Source organism: Aquarana catesbeiana, linkage group LG02, assembly GCF_042186555.1.
Source record: "Aquarana catesbeiana isolate 2022-GZ linkage group LG02, ASM4218655v1, whole genome shotgun sequence".
In the NCBI taxonomy this organism is placed as follows: Eukaryota; Metazoa; Chordata; class Amphibia; order Anura; family Ranidae; genus Aquarana; species Aquarana catesbeiana.
In genome coordinates, this window is record NC_133325.1 from 319,745,206 (window position 1) to 319,770,801 (window position 25,596).

General features: G+C 41.4%; 1 protein-coding gene across 1 annotated transcript in view; it reads left to right on the plus strand.

The window, feature by feature from the left end:
* The window catches only part of MFSD9 (major facilitator superfamily domain containing 9), a 29,836-nt gene extending 10,758 nt beyond the window's left edge, over positions 1-19,078 (plus strand). The window contains exons 4-6 of the mRNA XM_073614753.1: positions 6,549-6,678; positions 8,726-8,935; positions 13,017-19,078. Coding sequence (XP_073470854.1) covers positions 6,549-6,678; positions 8,726-8,935; positions 13,017-13,807 — 1,131 coding nt within the window. The 3' untranslated portion in view covers positions 13,808-19,078. The remainder of the gene's footprint in view (positions 1-6,548; positions 6,679-8,725; positions 8,936-13,016) is intronic.
* Positions 19,079-25,596: the final 6,518 nt, after the last annotated feature.

A 25,596-nucleotide genomic window follows, 5' to 3' on the forward strand; every position in this document is an offset into this window, starting at 1 on the left:
GTACTTATATAGCGCCGTCTATTTACTCAGCACTTTACATATACATTGTACATTCACATCAGTCCCTACCCTCAAGGAGCTTACAACCTAAGGTCCCTAACACACATTCATACATACTAGGGACAATTTATACAGGATCCAATTACCCTACCAGCATGTCTTTGGAGTGTAGGAGGAAACCGGAGTACCCGGAGGAAACCCACGCAGGCACAGGGAGAACATGCAAACTCCAGGCAGGTAGTGTCGTGGTTGGGATTCTTTTTGTTTAATAATTGTTTATTAAAGATTAATATAAAGAAGAAAGTAAACATATAACATATGGAAAGCAATCTTTTGAACAGAAAACAAGGGATTCAAAGTGCACATATTCCAAGCATATATCAGTATTCAAAAAATTGCCCTTGTAAATGCAAAAGGAATTGATCAGACAGATATAACCAAAAACTAAGCAAAAGCTTACTTCTATATAAACAAATAGAAAGAAAAGAAATTCAATCCAGACATTAATATTGCAACAAGATAGAGCGGGTGGTTAGAAAATGCTTTCAAGAGAAGAGATAAGAAGAAAATGGGTGGAGAAAAGGAAAGAGAGTAAAAAGGTAGGGATAGGAGAAAGGATAGAAAAAGAAACACAAAAAGGAAAAGGGGGGGTGGGAGGGGGGGGGGGGTTGGCATGGGTGTCGTTGTGTGTTAGAGTAGCAATATCAGTTGCTATATAGTTATTCAGGAGGAAGGATAATCCACATTCAAAGGGAGATAAATCCCTAGACTTAAGTTATTTAGTAAGAGACCATATCCAGTGGCTGAGGAGATATTCGCAGACTTAGTCTGGTTGTGTTAAAATATCTTTATAGAAGGGTGAAGATATGAATTTTATCCATGGTGCCCATGTTAAAGAGTGTCTCTGAGAAGTACCCCTGATGCTATGAGTTATGTCTTCCAAATGGTGAACCTCTGTGACCTTCTGTAACCATCTTTTTATGGACGGGATTGTGGATTGACCCCAAAAGATGGGGATGTCATGGTTGGGATTCGAACCAGCGACCCTTTTTACTGCTAGGTGAGAGTGCTACCCACTACACCACTGTGCTGCCCAAAAAAAAAAATCATTAAAAAAAGTAATATGCAAACTTTTTGTTTATTTAAAATAATAATGAAAAAGACGGAATGTTACGCAGGTCATATACAGGTATCCTGTCATGATGGGGTTTATAGTACAAGAACCCCCGCCCCCCCAGAAACACCAATGATGGGGCACTACTATTCCCCCCTTCCAGGAAAACTAATGATGGGGCACTATTCCTCCTGGGAACACCAATGATGGGGCACTATTCTTCCCGGGAACACCAATGATGGGGCACTATTCCACCCACCCCCCCGGAACACCAATGATGGGGCACTCCCCCCCCCCCCAGAAATACTTAGGATCATGGGGCACTTGTCATCACAGAAATTAATGTACTACTGACTGAGTATTGTATAGCCATTAGCCGCTACCTTATCACTTCACACAGTGGCAGCACGGCTCTCACGGCTGCTTCTTTCCTCTCTCTGTCTATTCCCTCGAGGCAGCAGTGGGCGGGGCTGAGAATATCAGGGGCAGGCTGACGTCAGCAAGGAGGAGAGGCGTGGACATGCCTGATCACATGAGTGCCACTGTATTCTCATAAAAATACGGCGGCGCCGCCGCCTTGTACACAGGAGGATTCTAACACTGGGACGGAGCGGAGGCGGGACTGGCAGGGAGGAAGGTGCGGACCAACTAATTGATAATGAAAATCGTTGACAACGATTTTCATTATTGATTATTAATCAATTTAATCGTTTTAATAATAATCGTATTAATCGTTTCAGCCCTAGTTTTATTATTTTTTTTCCCTTAAAGTGATTGTAAACCCTTACATACGCAGTGGAGTGACTGGTCTCAGGTTGTACACGGAGATGAAACAAATCCTCCTACATAAGTTGTACCTGTTTTATCTGCAGTCTTCTCTTCTCTACAGCCTTTCAAAGTCCAGAATTTATAAAGCTTGTCTGAGCTGTCATAAAAAAAAGGGGCAGAGAGCTGAAGTTACACTTTGTAGAGCTCTGAGAGCTGATTGGAGGAAAAGGGACACACACACACGAATAGAGCTGATGCTGTCAATCTGCTGGAACTTCTTCTCCTGTCACCTTTTTTCTCTTGGTGTCAGGAAAACTTGTCAGAAGTGACTCATGCTTATAGCAGAAAAACGAAGCAGCAGACAGAAGTGACATGTATGCCGCATACATGCAATCGAATTTTCCGACAACAAATGTTCGACGGGAGCTTGTTGTCGGAAATTCCTACTGTGTGTAGGCTCTATCGGACATTTTCTGTCGGAATTTCCGCCAAACAAAATTTGAGAACAAAATCCAATTCCGACGTACAAAATTCCACCCATGCTCGGAATCAAGCAGCCGCACTGGCTATTGAACTTCAATTTTCTCGGCTCGTCGTACATGTTGTACGTCACCGCGTTCTTGACGTTCAGAATTTCTGACAACATTTGTGTGACCGTGTGTATGCAAAACAAGTTTGAGCCAACATCCGTCTGAAAAAAAACATGGATTTTGTTGTCGGAATGTGCGATCGTGTGTACGCGGCATTAGTGCTCTGGATTGAGACAAGTACACACTATAGAGGGATATGCTTTTGTTCATATTTCATGTCTGAGGTTTACAACCACTTTAAAGCCGAAAATAGCCTTTAAATGTAAAAATTGATATAATCTTCTGTTGTGGTTGGTATGCTATTTAATACCTGGCAGAAAGGGAGGAAAACCTATCTCTGGGGAAAGGCATGCAGGGGGCAAAAATAAGTGCATAACAGGGGAAATACTGCAACGTGGAGGAGAGGATTAATATGGGAGGGGGAAGTATAGGTCTAACAAAAAAGGGACAGGATATACACACTCTATTGAGTAAACTCCACAATGATTTATTGAAAAATTCAATAAAACCGGCATCAAATCAAAAATGTCCTCCCTGACCCTCACCCCCTACACAGCACCAGCCCCCCCCCCCCCCCCCACATCCCAATACCAGACCCCAATCCTACCTAAGGGGAAGTAGAGAATTCCGATTGGAATGCTGAAAGCGAGGAAGTGAAGCAGTATTGGATGGGCACTGGATGTGGCTGAGAGAAGCAGAACAGGAAAGGAAAATAAGAGATGTGTCTGGGTGAGAGGAGCAGAATTGGGGTTGCAGAAGGAGAACAGCTCACTTTTGTCCTGTTCTTTTGTGGTACACTAGCCCATTGCTGTCAGCAGGGGGATAACTACTAATCGCAGGTCACAAAAGCCAACTTTTATGTCCTCTTAGTGAAATACAAAGCCCTATGCATTTTGTGGCCAGTAAAAAGACCACCTAAGAAAACCCTGCTTTTTGGTAGTCCTTGCAAATAACCTTTTTACTGACCTGGTGGTCAATGTAATGTCCCCTTACATTGATGGTCATTGGAGAGGTACTCCAGTTATAAGGGCCCTTTCACACTGATCAGTTTTCAGTTTGAAAAAGAAAAAAAAAGCGGAAAAAAAAATGCATCCCTTCAAATCCCACGGAACTCTTCACAACGGTCAGTTGCCATTTTAAAATTCCTGCTTGCTGCATTTTTGGTGTGCTTTTTTCCCCATTGAAAAAAATAGAAACGCATCAAAAACGTGGTGAGATACTTGACCCCTAGGCAATGGAAATCCAAAACCATACCTTCCTTTCCTGAATGGCTTGAGACCCTCAACGATATTCTGCATATGGAAATATTAGAGGCGGATGATGAAAACACTTCTGATGAATACAAGCAGGTTTGGCTGGCTTGGATAATGTATAAGGACTCTCCTAAAAAAAAAAAAAAAAAAAGACAGGAATTTTTAGCGGGACTTCGCTAAGGATCACTGCCCGTTCAATCCCTCCATACTGCAGGTCTCCCTCCCCTGCTCCATTGCCTTTCACGCCATTGCGAGAGCTTGCCTTCTCTGCTTTTTACTCCCAATTCTTGATTTTCATAATCTCAAGCGAGTGCCATTTCTTTTTCCTTTTTTTTTTTTTTCTGACCCTAGGGCCCCTTTCCCCCTCTTTTCTCCTTTCCTCTTTACATGCATCTTTGTTTTGGTTCTCTTTTCCTTTTTTCTCTTTCCCATTAGTCAGAGTACAATACTCCCCTGTGAAGAGTTTCACAAGAAACGTTCTCTTCCGCCCCATATGTTATATTATACTGTATGTAATATCATTACTTGTGTCATTGTGTGGATGTTATTCCTCCCATATGCTTGGTATGTGTCTCCTGCTTATGTTGCTGGACTTTACTTCTGATGGTTCATGTTTGTGCCTTCCTGATACACTTTTGCATTCCAATAAAAACATTATAAAAACACACTGTGGTTGGGTTTTTGGCACAGTTTTGAGTCACATGTCCATGTTTCACAGGTGCATGCTGGAAGTTAGGCAATCAGAAAACATACCGGAAATGTATAAAAAATGCATATGCATTTTTAATATGTTTTTTCAATGGAGCAGTGTGAAACAGCCAAATACTCTGCTACCATGTAATCTAATGACTAATCGTATGGAACATATAGTACATTGCTTCTGGAGATATTTGGCCCTCCCATTTTTATAACCGAATTCCATCGTGGTGGCATATTTAATGTTGGAATAGTATGCAGCATTTTGTACTTTGAATGCCGCATTGCATTTGGATCAGTCAGATCATATGAAGATTTGCTCCTTTTGAGCCTTATAAGGAATTATGTGGTTATATGACTCATGCCGATTGATTTGTAAGTCACAGACTAATAATACTGCCCGAATTCAGCTTCCTCTGTGTAACTTTGTTTGTGTGTTAGAGAATTTCTAATCCACCCAGGGAGTGCCGTTCTAATCTAATATAGAAGATTTGTCTCACACTTGGCCTATAAAATTAATGTGTATAAATATACTCAGAAACAGGGAGCTGCACACTGTCCAAGATAAAAATCTACTGGTCTAGGGGGCTCCGGGACTTTGAAAAAATAAAATTTCCTCTAGGTGGGATATTTGGAAAGGGATAAATAGCGCAATGAGGTATGAGAGTAGTGTAAAAAGTATATAAATTTTTATTAATAAACATAGGTTTAAAATAATGAGCACATATATACACTATACATATCACAAAATGGTCTAGGGGGCTCCAAACACTGTTGTTCACACAATCCAAACTTTACAAGAACAAGAGCGAAATGTACTTCAGGACCTGAACTTGAGGGATGCCCAAAACGGTCATTCTTCTAGCAAGGGCGGATCCACAGTCTAGTCTCGGGAGGGGCACTGCCAGAAAACACGCTTTTTTGCAGGCATTTTATTGGGGAAATGGCTGGTGTTGGCCCTTGAATCATCCTGGCACCATGGTTGTTATGGTGTCAGGATGATTGAAGCGCATTATTTATATTCTCACATTGTAATATAAAATGAAATGGTTCAACTCACCATAATGCAGAATCGGTGGGAGCCTGAGTGTGTCACTTGCCACCGTCGCCTGCCACCAGATGTGGATTGTCACCTGCCACATATTGTGGATTGTCACTTGCCACGTCACCTGCCACATGCTGCGGGTTGTCAATTGCCACATCACCTGCCACAAGTTGCGGATTGTCACTTGCCACGTCACCTGCCACAATATGCGGATTGCCACTTGCCACGCCACCTGCCACAATATGCGGATTGCCACGTCACCTGCCACGCGTTGCGGATTGTCATTTGCCATGTCACCTGCCACACCTTGTGGATTGTCATTTGCTAGCTGCGGTGGTGTTTTGGTTGTCTCTTGCTTTGTCCCATCCAGAGTCAGGCAGCAGAGAGATGATATAATCTCTCTGCTGCCCGCGCTGCCTGAACAGTGAGGGCGGAAGTTACTGCAGGGTGGGCGGTGAGAGATGGTGTCATCTCTCTGCTCCCCCACCTGCCGTCCGCTCACACACCGAGCCGCTCAGCTGACCGCCCGCTCTCAGCCGCCACCGAGCTGTTCGCCCGCGGAGCCACCCGCTCTCTCACCTGCCCAGCCACCCGCAACTAATTTCTCGGGGGGCAATTGCCCCGTTGCTCCCCCTGGATCCGCCCCTGTCTTCTAGTTCATTGTGTTACTTAAGGAGATATTTGTGGAAAAAATATTACATTTTTCTACTTGAAGCCCCAAACTTGCAAGGAACCTCCACCATGCTTCATTGTTGCCTGCAGACACTTATTATTGTATCGCTCTCCAGCCTTTCAGTGAGCAAATGCCGAATAAATGACGCATAAATACATGGTATTGACACATATATGTGAAGGAGCCCTTAGTGAAAAACGCATTTTTGCTAAAATAATGTTGGAGTCACTATCTGACGAAGGAATTGTCTCACACAACCCATAGCAGTCAGTGATATTCAGACTTGTAGAATGAATTTGTATCTGGTTTGTTGCTAAGAGGTACCTGGGAAAGCACTTGTTACAAAGGTTTCTAAATCCTGATTGTAAAAGAACAGCTCTTGTACACATCCTTTTTTTTATTTCTGCAGGGGAGCTGGAGTGATATTGTGGGAAGACGATATTCGCTAATTGCCTGTATTGTTATAAGTGCTCTTGGCTATGGTCTTCTTGGTGTGTCCATTAATATTTACATTTATGCCATTGCTAGGATACCTGTAGGTAAGTAGTTACCAGTACCTTTGAGAGCCTGGTTTTTTGAAAGCTTGACGTGTGCACATTGGAGAAAGAAATAATTTTTCTTTCATGTTTACCGTAGATACAGTTTCTATTAGCCTGAATATCTACAAATAAAATAGTCAGCCTAAGTGGGCCATGCATTTAAAAATAGTTCTAATCAGTTCAGGTAACAAATACCAGAATGTGGAAATAGGACAACTGAATGGCTGCAGAAGGTGAAGTGATGTAAAGAAACTATATTTTTTCTTTTTATTTCTGAAATTTGTTTGACCATGGCCATCTTTTAGACTGACATTACACATTTAATCGAGTAGACATCCCTGTTCTTAAAGGGATTCTATTGCTTAAAGTAAAAGTTCACCCTAACACTAAAATCTTTAAATCTAATGGCATCCACAATCTAAGACTAACCTATCTAGCCCTGTATAGAAGAAATTGCTGTACATACTTTTTTGAAGCCGGTCCAGTCCCACGCTGAGCTGTCAGCTTCTCTGTGGAGACGGGTGCAGAGGAGGCAGCCAACAACGGAAGTCCCATAGTAACTCTATGGGTGACGTCACTTTCCATTCATTTCCCAGCCATTGTCGGCTGTGTCCTGCACAGGGTTTACGGCGCTGGAGACCAGACCGGATCAGCTTCAGAAAAGGTGTGTATAGGTTTTAGTATTAGAGTGAACTTCCACTTCAGCAAAAAAAAAAAAAAAAAAAAGTGCACATGCACAGTTACCTGCAGCAGCCTCAAAGCCTCTCCCTTTACAACCAAATACTCAGCCATTCCAAAATGCAAAGGTTTGATGGGTCTAGGTTGTGTTGAAGCTTGCTGCTAGCTCCTGCCATCACACTTTCTGTTAGGTGATCACTTTAATAGTCTGCTTCAGGGCTGCTGATAGAAATTGTGGGGCCACATACAGACTACCTGACAGCCCCCCCCCCCCCTCCAAGAAAGTATTAAAGCTATATTTTGCTTAAAATACAATAAAATTGTTAGCAGACACAAGTAAAACATAACTCACAGAATTTCTTCTAAATCTAAAACTTAAAATTAAGTTAAGCTCCATGCACCACTATCGGGGAATTAGTGAGAGACAACAATTACAGAACTGTCTCTTTCTCAGCAGATAAAACCTGGCAGCCGGGAGAGGGGGAGAGACCAGCTTTAAGCTGCTGGAGGAAAAGACACAATTGTCGTTCATCACTAATCCCCCTCACTCTGTGGGTCCCCCTGTGTGCTCGAGCCCCCTGCAAGAGGACTGGTGGTCCCCCCCCATCAGCACTCTGGTCTGCTTCTTTAGCCAATAGGAATGCACGGAAGGGTGCAGGCAAGCTCTGCCACTGTCAGGAAGTACCAGAAGTATCCCTGACATTCAGACATAACTGCAGGCTTTTAGAAACTGCCAGCTGCACTTTATACCTGCAGCAGGTTTTTACCCTGGTCAGATTATTACACAATTCTTTCCTAGAATGTGATCTGTACAGTACCCTTTAGCATCTCTGAAGTTTATACTTATCATTCATATGTAAAGTAGAATGACATTATACATTTGGCATCTACACGAAGTAATGTATGTGGATGTTTTAACAGCTTGCATTGCTATACAGAAAAATACTCCTAATTTAAGGGTAAGGTTTGTTATAGAAGATTAAAAATATAGGTTCTTCTCAATGTCATACTTTTATTTCAAGAGGCATACTTTAAAAGTGTTTTCTGACTAGATATAAATCCATTATTTGTTTTGCCACTTAGTGCATGGGGATGTTTCCAGTTTTGAGAGTAAAAAAAATATTACAGTACTGTACATGTCAATTGTATTTTTAGGTTAGTACAATACCATATTTGAACACCAGGTGGCAACACTGGTCAAACCTATATTAGTACCGAGTAAATTAAATTTTTAACTTGCAAAATAATTTTTATTTTTTTTCCTGAACACTTGATTTTCTTGTGGTAGAATGGATGAAAGCATTATTAAAAATAATTACAGATGCATAGTGAAAACATATTTTGAACAGTTTAATTTTTATTTTTGCAGGAATTTTTAAGCATTCACTTTCCATATCAAAAGCATTCCTGTCAGATCTTGCATGTGAAAAAGAGCGCCCCCATGTAATGGGGAGGTTTAATGCAGCTTCCAGTATGGGCTTTATCCTGGGTCCTGTTGTTGGTGGTTACCTAGCTGAACTGCAGGGAGGTTTTTATATGACATCCCTCATCTGCACTGTCATATTTATAATAAATGCAGGTATGTACCAATTATTTTATAAGCAAATGAAGATCAATTTGTTTAATTTGCCTTCCCAGTAACTTTGTATTAAATGTTTAATTGGATTTTGTTCTGTCTAAAGGGACCCATAGATATTGGCTGCTTGGCACACAATAACCTTTGCTTTTGACCAGTGTAAACAGGCTGCTTTTAGATAGACTGCAGCAGGCAACACTAGCAGGAGAATATAATCTCTTCAGTGTAATGGTTGGGAAAATGCTGATGATGATAAAGTAAACTTCAAAGCAGTAATAAAGGCTAAAATAAAAAGTGTTTAAAATGTTCTCTACCCCTGCATATAACATGCTGCTTGGTTTAAAATGTCAGGGTTAAGAACCTTTATCCTAATCGTACAGCACAGGAAGTCATAGACCATGGATTATACGCCACTACCTTCAGGAGATTGGACACTGGCAAAGGCTTGTTGAATGCCCATATTGCACCATCATATAACCCCACCCACTCTGTGGGACTCCTGTTTTTTTGTTAATGTCCTTAGGCAATGGGCCTCTTCTTCTCTTGAGAAGCTTTCTAACCCATTATTTTTTTTCACTACCTCAACTGACACTTTGATCAGTATCCAACTGCCAATTGCCTCAGGGCTTACTAGCATTTTCTGGATTAGTTACCCTTGATGTACACCTAGGGAACTGTACTTGGACCCTGCAGCAGCATGGCCAGCCTGTAATGTTTACTTCAGCCACTGGACCCTGCATTTAGTGCTCACTTTTGCACATGGTGCAACTGGTGTAGTTAGCCGCAGGGTGCTATACAGGTCTAAGGTGGTGATCCATTCCTATGGCATCTAAACCCTGAAGACCCCTTCAGTTGTATGCCCACCATGACAGGTTAAATTTGGTCCAGATGCATGGATAAGCAATACATGGTTTACTTGTATTTATGATGTTATGATGGGTTCCTAGTTTTACATGCAATCCATTTACAACTCTGCTCCAAGCTACATCACCAATCTTGTCTCTAAATATCACCCAAACTGTCCCCTCCACTCCTCCCAAGACCACATGCTTTCTATCTCCATTGTCTCCTCCTAACCCTCTTGTATTGAATTGGATTTTTGCTGTATTTTCTCCCTTTATATTGTAAAGCGCTGCGCAAACTGTTGGCACTATAAAAATCCTGTATAAAAATAATCCTGTTCCTTCAGGCAGCTTCTTCAGCTTTTTCGAGCTGCAGAGAATCCTCAGTTCTTGTTTACTTTGGGATTGGGTTTGTTTGCTGGGTTGACTAACCCTCAGTTGGACTGCTTTTGAGCGTCCTGTAGGTTTAAAGTGACTCTGATTCTGAATGAAAGAATTAAAATATTTCTGTATCGAGATGGGGCTCAGTTAAGTATAAAGGGGGGGGAGCTGCACCCAGAAGGTTTTTTTGCCTTAATGCAAAGAATGCATTAAAGTGATTGTAAAGTCTTTTTTTGTTTTTTATTTCTCTATTAAAATAACAAACATATTATACTTGCCTCCTCTGTTGCAGTGGAATTGCGCAGAGCAGCCCCAATCTGCCTCTTCTCAGGTCCCTCTTTTGTGCTTCTGGCTCCTCCCTCCTGTTAAGTGCCCCCACAGCAAGCAGCTTGCTATGGGGGGCATCCAAGCCGAGCTGCAGCGTTCAGAGATGGAGCTGTTGTTCGGCCCTGCCCCTTTTCTATCCTGATTGGCTAACTGACTTTGACAGCAGCGGGAGCCAATGGCACCAATCTCTCAGCCAATCAGGAGAGAGAGTCCCAGACAGCCAAGACACTCATGGACATCGCTGGACAGAGATGGGACTCAGGTAAGTATTAGGGGGGCTGCTGCACACAGAAGGCTTTTTACCTTAGAACACCCATGCCATCTGATTTTGGCACTGACAAAAAAAGTGTCCTGCATGATTTTGGTCCAAATGCGGTGCAAATTCAGCCATACAATCTGTATGGCTGAATTCGTATCGCACAGACATCGTATGTGATCTGCACAGCAGTGTGGTGCGAAGCACATGCGATGTCTGACATTGCACAAGTGTGAACCAGCACTCAGAGGTGTATGAATTGTGCCTGGACTGTTTTTAAAGCGGAACTAAACCTTCCTATCTTTTTCAGCCAAAGAAGCTGCCATCTAAGTTTCTGTTTTGATCTGCAACTGCCATGGTGCTGCACATGTTAGCAGTTATGACCGTATGACACCAGCTATTTGGTGGTTTAACGGTTTGGTTGACAGCACAAGCAAATGTGACAGCATTACATGTAGCTGTTCTTTTGAAACTGTTAAATCGATGGGTTTAGTTCTGCTTTAACCCTCATTTATTTGAATTATACATGTTTGTCGGGGTATTCAGACATTTTTGTTTTCTTCCTACATGGGTTTGTAAAATATTTTTGTAGGTTTTGGAACGCATATATTTTTTTTTAATTTTGTAAATAGGGTGCTAATGTAGCAGTATACGCTTTACTAGTTCATCTTACAATGGTGAAGATGATGCTTACAGTTACAGGGAGTGTGAATATGTATTGTGTATATTGCTTGAATGGTGATGAGAGAAGTTAAAGGCTCTGGAGTGCAGAACGTTATTGACATTTCTGTGTTCTCCTCATTTTACTATGTTTTTGCAGTGTTGTAGATGAAAGTCACAATATCTGCCTCTTATTGTTAGGAAAGGTATGTGGAGAGAAATGCTTACAAGTGTTAAAGTGGAACTTCACCTATTAACCACTGTGAAAGAAATTGCTCCCAATTTGTCCAAAGTGATCAAGTCTATCAACCTTTCTTATGAATATGAAAAAATGTTATTGCTGCAAGCTGGTATAATAGAGAAGTTTGATGGTTCATGGAAACCGTGGTCTTCTCCTGGATTAATATATATTGTAGATAATGTCCTTGTCATTGAATTTCTTCAAGCTTCGCGCTATTCTGCTCAGACCTTAGGCATTTCTTGATTTATTCAGAGTGTTGCTGTATCTGATGTAATTTATATAATGTTTTACATGTTTTTTGATATTTTATACACTATCCTCTCACTTTGTACATACAAATAAAACCTAATAGAAAAAGTGGAACTTCACCCTTACCAATTTGATAAAAATAATGTTCTTTAGCAAGAAACATACATTCCACATTAATAATGCTGCCAAAATCAGTGTGTGCTGTAAATTGCCTCCAGCATTGTTCCTGTTTCTTCTTGCTGGAGGCTGCCATTTTGCTGAAGCTCAGAGTCCCTGAACAGCAGTAAATCTTTAGGCTGTCAGCAGATCAGCCTCTATAAATTCAACAGCTCCTAAAAATATAAAGCAACTGAGCATGTGCAGAACAGGGTGAGACAGTGTGTTACTGGATTTTACACAGCATAGGCACTTATATTTAATGTTTTACACTATACCTGCAAAAGGGGCCAGTATGAAACGATCTAGCAGGACTTAATTTTCTTACTAATGTTTCACTTTAAATAAGGAGATCTAAACCATATCATGTAAACGGTGGATAAAGCTCACAGAGTCACTACTCACTACTCAGTGGGGGTTATTTACTAAAGGCAAGTCCACTTTGCACTACAAGTGCAAACTACAACTGCAAAGTGCACTTAAAATTGTACTGAAAGTGCACTTGGAAGTAAAGTTGCTGTAGATCCGAGGGGGACATGCAAGGAAAATGAAAAAAAAAAAAAAACATTTTAGCTTGCACATGATTTGGATAATAAAATCAGCAGAGCTTCCCCTCGTTTCAAATCTACCCCTCAGATTTACAGCGACTGCACTTCCAAGTGCACTTTCAGTGCAATTTCAAGTGCACTTTGCACTTGTAGTGCAAAGTGGATCTGCCTTTCGTAAATAACCCCCATTGTGTAGCCTTGTCTCCTTGCAAAAGGGCAATATTTCATGAATAATATATAAGAGGAAGTAGAGCCATAATTAATTCTCAGTGAACTGTACACATGAGACGCATGAACACTGAGAATGTCATTTGAACTTCTCCATAGGGCTTTTCATTGTTGACACACAAATGTTGTAATAACCTTTTAGTATTGATCAGAAATGTCACCCGGATTTAAATGTGTGTATTTTTCTTATTTTCAGGTCTTGTTTGGATTATGCCACAGACTGAGGAAAAACTGAACATTTTTTCTCCCTCAGATAGCAGTGTGACTCTAAGGATCAACCAGCCACCAGATTCTAGCATGAGATCTCATAGTTTGCAGGAAGATGATGGGAAGAAGCCAAATAACGGCGCTCAGACGGTGTGGGGGCAATTAATTTCTGTTTTTAAGAAAGTCACAGGTGTGGCTTTCTCTGAGATGTGGGACATCTTTTTAGTCCGTCTACTCATGGCAATATCTGTAATGCTGTACTACAGCAACTTTGCCTTGGCGATGGAAGAAAGATTCCATATGACTCCTCGAATGACTGGCTTCCTGATTAGTTATGGCAGTACTCTTGGAGCCTTGGCTGGATTTTCACTGGGACCACTATCTAGACTTTATCAATACAATACTTATACCATGTTGTTACATTCCAGCGTCCTCACATTCTTTTCAATTCTTGTGTATTCAGTAGCACCTAAAATGTGGATAGTAATATTGTCTTCAACATTCTTGGCCTTCTCTACCAGTATAGGGAGAACTTGTATTGTGGACCTTGAGCTTACACTAGGTGAGCAGCATGGAAGTGGCACACTAATAGGAGTTGGGCAGTCAGTGACATCAGTGGGACGCATACTGGTACCCCTCTTGTCGGGACTAGCACAAGAATATAGTCCATGTGGGCCTCCACAGCTGGGTGCTGTGTTAGCATTGGCATCCATATTCCTCATGTATAAGAGCAAATTAGGCTACAGTTATTCCTCACATAAAAAGCTTAAAGCAGCCTGAAAATCTGAGAAATAATTCAGTAGACTACTCTGAATAGCTTTTGGTAGGTGCAGGTGCAGTCAATGCTTCACCATTGCCTTTAGATTTTATTAGATTAAAAATATAAGGTAAAAGGCATACCTTTCATTGTAGACAGTGCAACTAAAAATTATTCACCCTTGCTTTAAAATGATGACACATGTTTATTATATAGAGAAGAAACACAAATTCTCTTTTCACTTTTAAGGTCCTACATAATCTAATGAAGGAATGTTTGCCTTGCAGAAACATACGTTAAGATATACATTTACATGCTTCAATTGCAATGTTCTACCAGCCAGAACAATGAAGATAGAATCACAGCAATCTTTACACATTATGCACCTGTATTACAAATCTATGCTTTCTGAAGTAATACATGGTTAATAGCGGCTCATTCCTATGGATAAGGTCTGATACCTCTCTTGGCATTTGTGTAAGAGGAGTAAAACCATGTAGCTGACCAGATTAGGCCACTGTCCCCCTTTAATGGTCTGGAATTATGTGGAAAGTGGCCAAATCTTAGATTGGTCTAAGTATCAGACCTCAAATCTGCCGATTTAAGCTTGGCCTTATAGGTTACAGTGGTAAAGCAACTAATAATGGCTATATATTCCCATGTTTGTTCCTGCAAAAGCTATTTTTTAAGCAGGCCTCTCAATATCATAACATGTCTGCATGCCCAATATACACTAACAGTATAATTTAGAAACCGTATTTGCACTTTAATCAGTCTCTGGGCTAAACTGCTCTGAACTGAATAAATGACTGTGCCTAGACTGAGAGTTGCATTTTCAGAAAGTGTTGTCAGTTTGCTGCTGGCAGGAAGAAGCCAGTTGAAGACAGCAGATCTGTATGAGACATGTGCCCACAGCCCATATTAGTCATCCAGATTTACTACACATAGGGAAAGGATTTTAGTAAAGGAAGTTGATGCTGGTCCTAATTGATGACTGATCAAAGATGGTTTTAGAAAAAAGCAGATAAAAGGGGCTGGGAAAATAAGATAATATGTATGTGTGACTCTTACACATTACACAAATCTGAGGCTAGGAATAATGATGTGCACACGATTTCAGAAATCACAATATGTAGGTATTTATGGATTCTAAAATAATTGATTTCTGCCATTATTCAGACAAACTGTTTTTAATCATCAATATAGTTTTAAAAATGATTTTACAGAACTTTTTTACAAGACATTCCGATCTACAGTACTTTTCTGAGTTGGGATTCATCCTTATGAGTCTCACACTTGAATTTTAAACTCCCATTTCAAAACTAATGTGAATAGGTGAATGCTAATTCAGAATGTTTCCTGTTAGAATGCATGTATGCTAGTTTTATTTTATAGCAAAATAGACATGACAGGGACCAAAAGGGTACAAATAACTAGAAGATACAGCGATATGTTAACCTTCATAGACCGCTGTACGTTCAACCTGGAAAAATGGTGTAATTGGGGTGTTACGTATGTATGTTGGCAAACAGCGCACATAAGTACTAGCACATATAATTCCATTTTTATAGACTATATAGGAGGCCTTGGATAGAAGCATATAGAACTTTTAGCTAAATTTAGTAGTCACTAGGATTGCATTTAGGCCTCACAAGGCTTTACTTTAGGTGTAATGGTTAGGTAGTTTGAAATGTTGTGTTTAGCCAGTGTCCTGATCTTGAAATTAATTGATTCAATTTGGCTACTTGAAACCCTGGGATGTTACCAGCACTATGTCATAGGAAGGTAAATCTAATACCATAGTGCAGTAGATGTAATGTAAAACTGGAAAGGCCTCTAGCTGCTCGGTGTACACACACCATTTGACGAGATTCCGTTTATTAAATAAAAGTAGGAAGATCAAATGAATGTATTACAAAAAACACTGTATGAAGGTCTTTTTATAGTGTATGTTTTTATGTATATTTTTGTATGGAGGTAAATATTAAGGATTAAGAACGGCAAAGTTGTATTTTGTAAAAAACATACTTTCCTCATATTATATTCTATCTGCTTCACTGCATACTTGAGATATGTGATATGACTGAGCTCAAGTAGCAAATTGTATTAATATCTACTACCTGATTAATGTTTCTTCTTAATTATGTGTTTTTTTTTTTGTTTTTTTTTTAGTCTAGTTTACAGGAACGTGAGAGGATAGGAATGCTACCATTGTCGCCCTCTCCTTCTAAAGATACAAGTGTCCTTGATGTCATTATGGTCATATGGCTTTATTTCTTTCTGAGGCACTGAACTAAAACAAGTATACACATCAGGGGTTTTAACTTGCTAATTGGCACTTGTTCCAGGACAGTGATGCCGCGTACACACGACCGGACTTTACGCCATACTTGGTTCGGCGGACCGGAGTCCATCGGACAATTCGATTGGGCTCCAGCGGACTTTTTTCCCCAAAAGTTCGACAGACCTAGAAATGAAACATGTTTCAAATCTTTTCGACGGACTCGAGTCCGGTCAAAAAGTCCGCTCGTCTGTATGCTAGTCAGACGGACAAAAACCGATGCTAGGGCAGCTATTGGCTACTGGCTATCAACTTCCTTGTTTTAGTCGTGTGTAGGCAAGTCCGTTCATTCGGAAAGTCCATCGTAAAGTCCGTCGTAAAGTCTGCAGGACAAAGTCTGCCGTAAAGTCCGCTTGTGTGTACGCAGCATAACTCAGGAAGAATTGTAGTTAGAGATTGCCAGGTAATTGCCAAGTAAGGTGGATGGAGGAATCCTCCCCGCTGTGCTGTTGTATTCTGACAGCGGGGAGGCTGGCATAGCACACTGTGTAAGTAGTTTTAAAAAAACGAGCGTTCTGAATACCGAATTTGAGCTGTCTTCAGGCCAATCTCATGACTCGCGGCCACTTTACAGCTCCAATGGATGTATTCTGCGGGAGGAGCCGTGATCTCCCTCTGATGTCAGTCGGGGAGATCACGTGGCTGCTTGTCTCCTCTGCAGAAGCTCTGTCTGGTAGCTGTAAAGTGGCCGCGAGTCACGTGACCGGCCTGAAGACAGCTTAAATTCGGTATTTAGAACGCTCGTTTTTTTAAAACTACTTACCTAGTGTGCTGTGCAAGCCTCTAATAGAGGGGCTGGCAGGGACATTTGTACTTCTTTTTTTTTTTTTTTTGTATCAAAAAAAGCAGCGGGTGGAGACAGACACAGAGAGGGAGATGACAGGCAGGAAGTTGGGGAAGAGGGGAGAGCAGAGGGGACAGCAGCGTATGATGCAAGGACGTACTCTGACTACAGTGGTCAGGGCTGAGTAGCCCTGATTTTCGTGGTCAGTTTAGAGAAGGGATACAGGAAGTGGCAGGTTCAGGGAGGTTTTCTTTACTGTTTAGAGGGAGGCAGATTACACAGCACAAGTACTGTGCTGTGTAATATGCTTTAAGGGTCCAGGATCTCTATATTTTTATTTTTGGGTTAACAAACACTTTAAGGCAACCCATTGATTTTGAATGAACTGCCAATGCACCAGAACTGACAAAAACACACATGCAACATTTTTTTTCCCACTGCTGGGCCCCACAACACACAGTAAAGCTTTATTTTACATTATGGTGCATAGCAACATATGTTCGTCACAGCTGTATTACCTTAGTGCATTGGTGTGCCATTCAAAATGCATAGCACTGTATCATGCTAAAGCACAAAACATGCATTGTGGTAACATTCACATTGCACTTCAAAGCAAAATGGAGTCATGTAAATTTTGGAGAGTGAAGCCCTCAAAATCACTTTTAAGGAGGTCCTTCACTTCCCACTGTGTTCTGCATTTATATTCTACCATAAATCAGGAAGCAAGAGTAGTATAACTCTTGCAGTTGCCAAAGCCGGGAAGTCGTGAGGGAATCTCATTGCTAGAGTTTCATAGAAATAGCCTGTGTGTGATTAAATCTATCCGTATTTGGTTGATTTAGGGCTCATTCCTGGTGAAGGAAATTTGATGGGCAATAAAGAGGCTTTGGGGCTGATTTACTAAAGGCAAATAAGCACTCATTTTTTTTTCCAGAGCTTAGTAAATGTGGTGAAGATTCACCGTGTAAAGAATACCCAGGGAAAATTAAAAAAAAAAACATTTTTACTTGCGCATGATTGGATGATGAAAATCCGCAAAGCTTCACCACATTTACTAAGCTCTTGGGAATTGAGCGCAACTGCACTTGCAAAGTGTACAGTCTATTTGCCTTTAGTAAACCAACCCACTATGTTGCCTCCTCACCTCATATTTTAACCTCTAAAAACCCAGGCCATTGTGCCACAAGCGCTCAGTTGAATGGATCGTGTTCGGCTGGCAGTACTACCTTCTGAGCATGACAATAGGAATACATTTTGCCACACCGTAATGCAAAGCACCGTGGCATATGTATACCCTGTCTGAAGGGGAAGTTCCGCTTTAGGCACTCCCACCCCCCCAAATATGCCACATTTGGCATGTCATTTTTTTGGGGGGGAGAGCAGGTACTTAATTTTGACAGGTGGCTCGAGCAGTTGTTCTCCTCTCCCCCTCCCTCCTTGCAATCTTCTGGGACATGTCACAGGTACCAGAAGATTTCCCGACCAATGGGGAGGGGCTGCGCGACTGGCACATGCGCACCAAGCTGTGAAGCCACAATCTGTCACAGCCGGGTGCCCACACTTGCAATACTTGCACCAAAGAGAAGAGAGGGTTCAGGCAGCCACATCGCTGGACCCTGGGACAGGTGAGTGCATGTATTAAAATTCAGTAGCTACAAAAAGTGTAGCTGCTGACTTTTAATAAATACAAAAAATAGTGGAACTCTGCTTTAAGGAAGAGTGGTTGGGGAGAAGCAAACACATGGCTCAGCATGTTTTTTACTGCCCCCCCTCCCCCAGTTGCAAGAGTAAATGAGGCCATTGGCTTTAATGTGCAAGGTTCTTTTACAGATAGTGAGCAGGGGAACTAAAGAGCAAATCTGCAGCTGTCTTCTGGTACGATATTCTTTAACAAATAGGGTAAGCCTGCATGTGCAACTACTGCTGCTGATCTCTCCATTCATTTCCATGTGCAGGTGCATGCACTTTGAACACAGGGGCTGCTCTGTTGCTGGTCTCAGTAAGCCCTACAGAAAAGGTGCATGCATTGACACCGTCAAGGAAGATGTTTACAATAATCTTTAAGAGTGTGTTGTCGAAAGATAGGACATTTTTGTCTGTGCCTGGACTGAAATGTGCAATGTTTAATTTATGCCACGTGTCTCCTTTTAAATAAAATATTATACTGTATATTATATCTATTTTCTTTTTTTTTTTTTTTTTTTTTTTTTTTTTTTGAAGTTTTTGCATTTTCTGCCTTTGAGATGTGAGATAGACTGAGGAGGATTCTGTTTTTTTAGTTTTGGATAAAGTGCAGTGGGCCTCTTTATTTGTGCTGTTTGTTATCTCCAAACATGAAAGCAGAAGAAAATCCCAAATTTTGGGTTGCCCCCAGAACAAGAATAGAGGAAAAATCTTCCAATGGGGACACTAGTCATGGTGACCTTGGTGAAAAACAGGGGTTCCCTAACTTTGGAGGGTTTTCCTTTCACTTCCTGTTATGGCTGTGGGAAATGGGATGAAGGGAAATCTTCCTAATGGGACACAGATGGCAAAATAAAATAAAATCAGACAGGGGTTATAACCCTCCCTTACTCTTTTATCCAAAATGAAGAAAAAAGTTTTGCCTTTTATTTCCACTTTAAATGATAAACTTGCCGTTTGGAAAATGCCACATGTTCCACCCGTATTTAGGGTGGAACATGTAACCTGTTCCAGCTCCTGATGCCTCTCCCCCCAGATACCCCAAGCTTGACAGTGGGTTGGGGATCTTTTCCCTACACCCACTGTCACAGTTCAAAAACAGCATGGCCTTGCGGGGCTCCATCTACACTGCCATGTCATTAATTCACAACTTCCTGTAAATGAGTGAACTAGTCAGCCACCGCGGCAGTCTGCTTGTAGGTCTCCATAAACTGTGGACAAGTTTTTAAAGTGGTTCTAAAGGCCGAAGGTTTTTTACCTTAATGCATTTTTTGCATTATGGTAAAAAACCTTCTGAGTGCAGTTCCCCCTTAACCAGTTGCCGACCAGCCGCTGCAGTTCCACTGCGGCAGGTTCGCTTGGCTGCGCAAATCACTGTAGGTGTATGTCAGGCTCGTACACGCTGATCTGTGGGTGCGCGTGCGCCGATTGGCCAGCGGTGGAGCCAATCAGCGGGTCCAACGGATACGATGTCCGCCGGCTGCCCGTGATCGTTCCCCGCAGTGACAGAATGGGGACCTGCCAAAGTAAACAAGGCAGATCTCCGCAAAAAATAAAAACCGCAGAGGTGATCAAATACCACCAAAGAAAGCTCTATTTGTGGGAAAAAAGGACATCAATTTTTTTTGGGTACAACGTCGCACGCCTGCGCGATATTCAGTTAAAGTGACGCGATGCCGTATTGCAAAAAATGGCTTAGTCAGGAAAATGGGTGGGTAAATCCTTCCGAGGCTGAAGTGGTTAATAGTTGCCTGAGTCCAATCTCGATCCAGCATTGTGCACGAGAGCAGCGGGTCTCTCTCCCATTAGCTCTTGCTGCTGTCAATCACAGCCAGCGAGGAGGGAGCGGAGGTCAGATCCAAGACATGCGGTGTATGTTTATGGATACACGAAGGCGGCTCGGGAGCAAGCCTGCATGAGTGCTTCTATAGCAAGCAGCTTGCCGTAGGGGCACTCAGTTGGGGGAAGGAGAAGAGGAGAATTGAAGCTGCTCTGTGCAAAACCATTACACAGAGCAGGTAAGTATAACATGTTAGATTGTAAAAATATTTTTTTTAAACAACAAACTTCATTTTCCCCTAGGTGAGAGTCCAAGAAATAAGAAGAGATAGGATGGTGAAAGTTGGCCAGGGAGGGTGAAGGTCCACATTAACCACTTCAGCCCGGGAAGAATTGGCCCCTTAATGCCCAGAGCACTTTTTACAATTTGGCACTGCGCTGCTTTAACTGGTAATTGCGCGGTCATGCAATGCTGTACCCAAATGAAATTTGCTTACTTTTTTCCCACAAATAGAGCTTTCTTTTGATGGTATTTGATTGCCTCTGCGATTTTTATTTTTTGCGATCTAAGCGGAAAAAGACTTAAAATTTTGAAAAAAAATGATATTTTCTACTTTTTTATTTAAAAAAAAAAATCCAATAAACTCAATTTTAGTCATACATTTAGGCCAAAATGTATTCAGTATCAACAACAGAAAGAGGAGACAAGGGAGTCCCCAGAAAGCAAAAAAGGGGAATGGTCAACTACGGCTTATGGTACAAAAATGCAAAAAGGCTTTATTAAGGGTAGGGGGGGTGGGGGTATTTACATATACAAAAAATTCCAAATATATGTAAGATAAACAATGTATCTAAATAACACAGTCCGTCTCACTACACTAAACCAAAATTAAAAACCATGCTGCAACATTGATGAATAAAACTGCAGAGCGTGCCTGCAGGCCAAAAACGCATGCAGTGTCCATTTGAATCCAAAGAAAAAAGTATTGCACCAAACATTACATGGAGTAAGCTACTGATGGGATATCAAGTCTTATGTGGTCTAGTATTAACTGTGCATCAGATTGAGCAGTACTGAGAAAAAAAAAAAAAAAAAAAAACCCACATATATCCACATAGACAGGACCTTACATAGCTGAATTAGGTGGGGTTTTTAAAAAAAATGTATTCAGCCACATGTCTTTGGTAACAAAAATGTCAATAAGCGTATATTTATTGGTTTGCACAAAAGTTATAGCATCTACAAACTAGGGTATGTTTTCTGGAATTTACGCAGCTTTTAGTTTATGACTGCCTATCTCATTTCTTGAGGTGCTAAAATGGCAGGGCAGTACAACCCCCCCCCCCCATGACCCCATTTTGGAAAGTAAACACCCCAAGGAAATTGCTGAGAGGCATGTTGAGCCCATTGAATATTTTATTTTTTTGTCACAAGTGATTGAAAAATGACAAAATAAAAATGAACACAAAGTTGTCACTAAATGATATATTGCTCACACATGCCATGGTTATATGTGGAATTACACCCCAAAATACATTCTGCTGTTTCTCCTGAGTATGGGGATATCACATGTGTAAGACTTTTTGGGAGCCTAGCCGCGTACAAGACCCCGAAAACCAATCGCCGCCTTCAGGATTTCAAAGGGCGTACATTTTTGATTTCGCTCCTCACTACTTATCACAGCTTCGAAGGCCAGGTGTTCTGTTCTGTTACTTTGGGGCCTCTCCCTCTCTATCTCTTCAGTGGGATTTGAGTTTGGTTTCCCCCTGGTGACAGGGCCTGTGGCACAGGAGGCTTTTGATTTTCTCACTGCACCTGTGGTGAGCATATTGGAAGAGTTCAGGTTGACTCACTAGGATGGTTTTGTTTTTCTGTTCCTTTTTTCCCTTGTCACGGCAGGCCAAGAGCTCTGACTCGTGGGTTAAAAGAAAATCCCCCAAATTCCCTGAAGGCTGGAAAAAGACACTGTCAAGCATGCATCGACTCTTTAGTTAAGGAAAAGGCTTCTTCCGCATGCAGCGATTTTATTGCATCAGTCAAAAAGGAAATGGATGCCACCATTCAATCCTTTCGATCTTCGCTCACAAATCCATCCTTAAGTCAGCCGTCCACCTCACAATCCTTTCAGAGCTCACTGTTGATCCCGGCAGTGGAGGCTAAAGTGGGTCCTCATAACCGGGAAGGACATTGCCCCTCACATTCTAAGGAAGAGTTGGATGAGGAGGAGGACGAGGTGGAAAATGCACCTTCTAAATATAAATTGTCTTTGGAGTAAGTAGACGGCCTACTAAGGGCAATTTATGCTACCTTGGGCTTGGAGGAAGAGCGAAAAGAATTGTCTTTGCCTGGATGTACGCAGGACTCTATGACCTTACTTTTCCGGTCTACGCAGTAATCACTGAGACAATTAAGAAAGAATGGGCTGAACCAGAAAGAAAGCCTTTTTCCCAAGGGCCCATAAATGGAGGTTACCATTCGATGAAGGCCCAGCGGCACTTTAGAATAAAGTTCCAAAACTCAATGCAGCCTTTTCTCAGGTTTCAAGATCAACTGATCTGGCATTTGAGGACATGGGGATTTTAAAGGACCCCGTGGATAAAAAGATGGATCAACAGCTTAAGAGGGCTTGGCAATCCATCATGGGCAACCTCAAACCAGCAATGGCGACTACTTGTGTCTCTAAGAATATGGAATATTGGGTGAATCGGCTTAAAGCTCATATAATAGCTGATTCCCTCAAGCAAGAAATTCTTGATTCCTTTACGACTTTGTCAGCAGCAATCTATTAGGATGATAGCAAAAACCACAGCCCTAACTAACTCAGTCAGAAGGGCGCTGTGCTTAAAAACCTGGCCGGGAGATGCGGCATCCAAAAACAAGCTATGTGGGGTCCCATTCTTAGGGGACTTATTGTTCAGCCCTGATTTGGATTCAGTTATCGACAGAACTGCAGATAAAAAGAAGTCCTTTCCTGTCAAGAAGAAGAAACAGCCAGTCAAACGTTTTTTTTTCGTCTTCAAAGTGCTCCGGAACAAAGTAACAAACCTCAAGAGAAAAAGAAAAATTGGTCAGAGCAGAGGGGAAAAGGTAAAGGAAATGTCCTTTTCCATCCTCCTGCGTCAACCAGCAAAACGCAATGACAGCCTATTACAAGTGGGAGGAAGACATCAAAATGTTCTCCCTTATTGGGCAAGCATGACGGAAAACCAGTATGTTCTGAGCATGCTTACAAAATAGAATTTTCGGATCACCCCCCAGAAAGGTACTTTGTAACAAGCCTACCAAGAAAAAGACCCTAGCTATGAAAAACCTGTTAAATGATCTGAGGCAACAAGGGGTTGTGACTCAGGTACCACTGGGGGGGGAACGTTATCAGGGATTCTATTCCCATACATTTCTGATTAAAAAAAAAACATCAGCTTTCGATTAATCCTCAACTTAAAACCACTAAACAGATCAGTCCTATACAAGATGACGTACGACCGGACTAAAATAAGGAAGTTGATAGCCGGTAGCCAATAGCTGCCCTAGCGTCGGTTTTAGTCCATCGGACTAGCATACAGACGAGCAGATTTTTCGACCGGACTCGAGTCCGTCTGAAAGATTTGAAACATTTTTTATTTCTAGGTCCGTCGCACTTTTGGGGAAAAAAAAGTCTGCTGGAGCCCACACACGATCAAATTGTCCGATGGAGTCCGGTCCGCCGGACCAAGTCTCTCCGGAAAGTCCGCGGCATTAGAGGGCCTGAAGGCGGTGATTGGTTTTTGGGGTCCTGTACGCAGCTAGGCTCCCAAAAAGACCCACACATGTGGTATCCCCATAATTCCACATATAAATGCCATGTTTGAACAATATATAATTTAGTGACAACTTTGTGTAAAAACAAAAAAAAAAATTGTAATTTTCCCGAAACTTGTGGCAAAATATAACATATTCCATGAACTCAACATCCCTCTCGGCAAATAGGTTGAAGTGTCTACTTTCCAAAATGGGGTAATTTGGGGGAGGGGGGTTGTGCTATCTTGACATTTCATGGCCTCCGAAACTGTGATAGGTATTGAAATCACCATTTTATGCCCTTAGAAAGCCTGAAGGCGGTAGTTGGTTTTTGGGGTCCTGTACACGCTAGGCTCCCAAAAAGTCTCACATGTGGTATCCCCATGCTCAGGAGAAGCAGCATAATGTATTTTGGGGTGTAATTTCACATATGCCTATGACATGTTTGAGCAATATATCATTTAGTGACAACTTTGGGGGGAAAAAAAAAAGTTTGCAATTGAAAAAAATTGAAACTTGTGGCAAAATATAAAATATTCCATGGAATCAACATACCTATCAGCAAATAGCTTGGGGTGTCTACTTTTCAAAAATGGGTCATTTGAGGGTGGGGGGGGGTTGAACTGTCCTGGTATTTTATGCACAGCATTAGAAGCTTATGTCACACATCACCCACTCTTCTAACCACTTGAAGACACAAAGCCCTTTCTGACACTTTTTGTTTACGAAAAAATATTTTTTTTTTTGTTAGAAAATTACTTTGAACCCCCAAATATTGTATAATTTTCTACAGCAAAGGCCCTACAGATTAAAATGGTGGGTGTTGGAATTTTTTTTCACACAGTAATTGCGCAGCGATTTTTCAAATGCAATTTTTTTGAAAAAAAAAAACACTTTTTTAAAATTTGAATGCACTAAAACACTATATTGCCCAAATGTTTTGATGAAATAAAAAAGATGATCTTAGGCCAAGTACATGGATAACAAACATGATATGCTTTAAAATTGCACACAAACGTGCAGCGGCGTCAAACTACATACATTTTTAAAGCCTTTACAGAGGAGGTCTACTGCTACGATTACTGCTCTTGATCTGACATTCGCGGTGATACCTTACATGCATGGTGAATGTGCTGTTTACATACGACATGAGACCGACGCTTGCGTTCGCCTTTGCGCATGAGCACAGGGGGACGGGGGTGCTTTTTTTTTTTTTTTTTTTTTTTCTTTTACTTTAATTTTATTTTTAAACTGTTCCTTTCATTTTTTTTTATCATTTTTATTGTTATCTCAGAGAATGTAAATATCCCCTATGATAGCAATAGGTAGTGACAGGTACTCTTTAAAAAAAAAAAAATTGGGGTCTATTAGACCCTAGATCTCTCCTCTGCCCTCAAAGCATCTGACCCCACCAAGATCGGTGTGATAAAATGCTTTCCCAATTTCC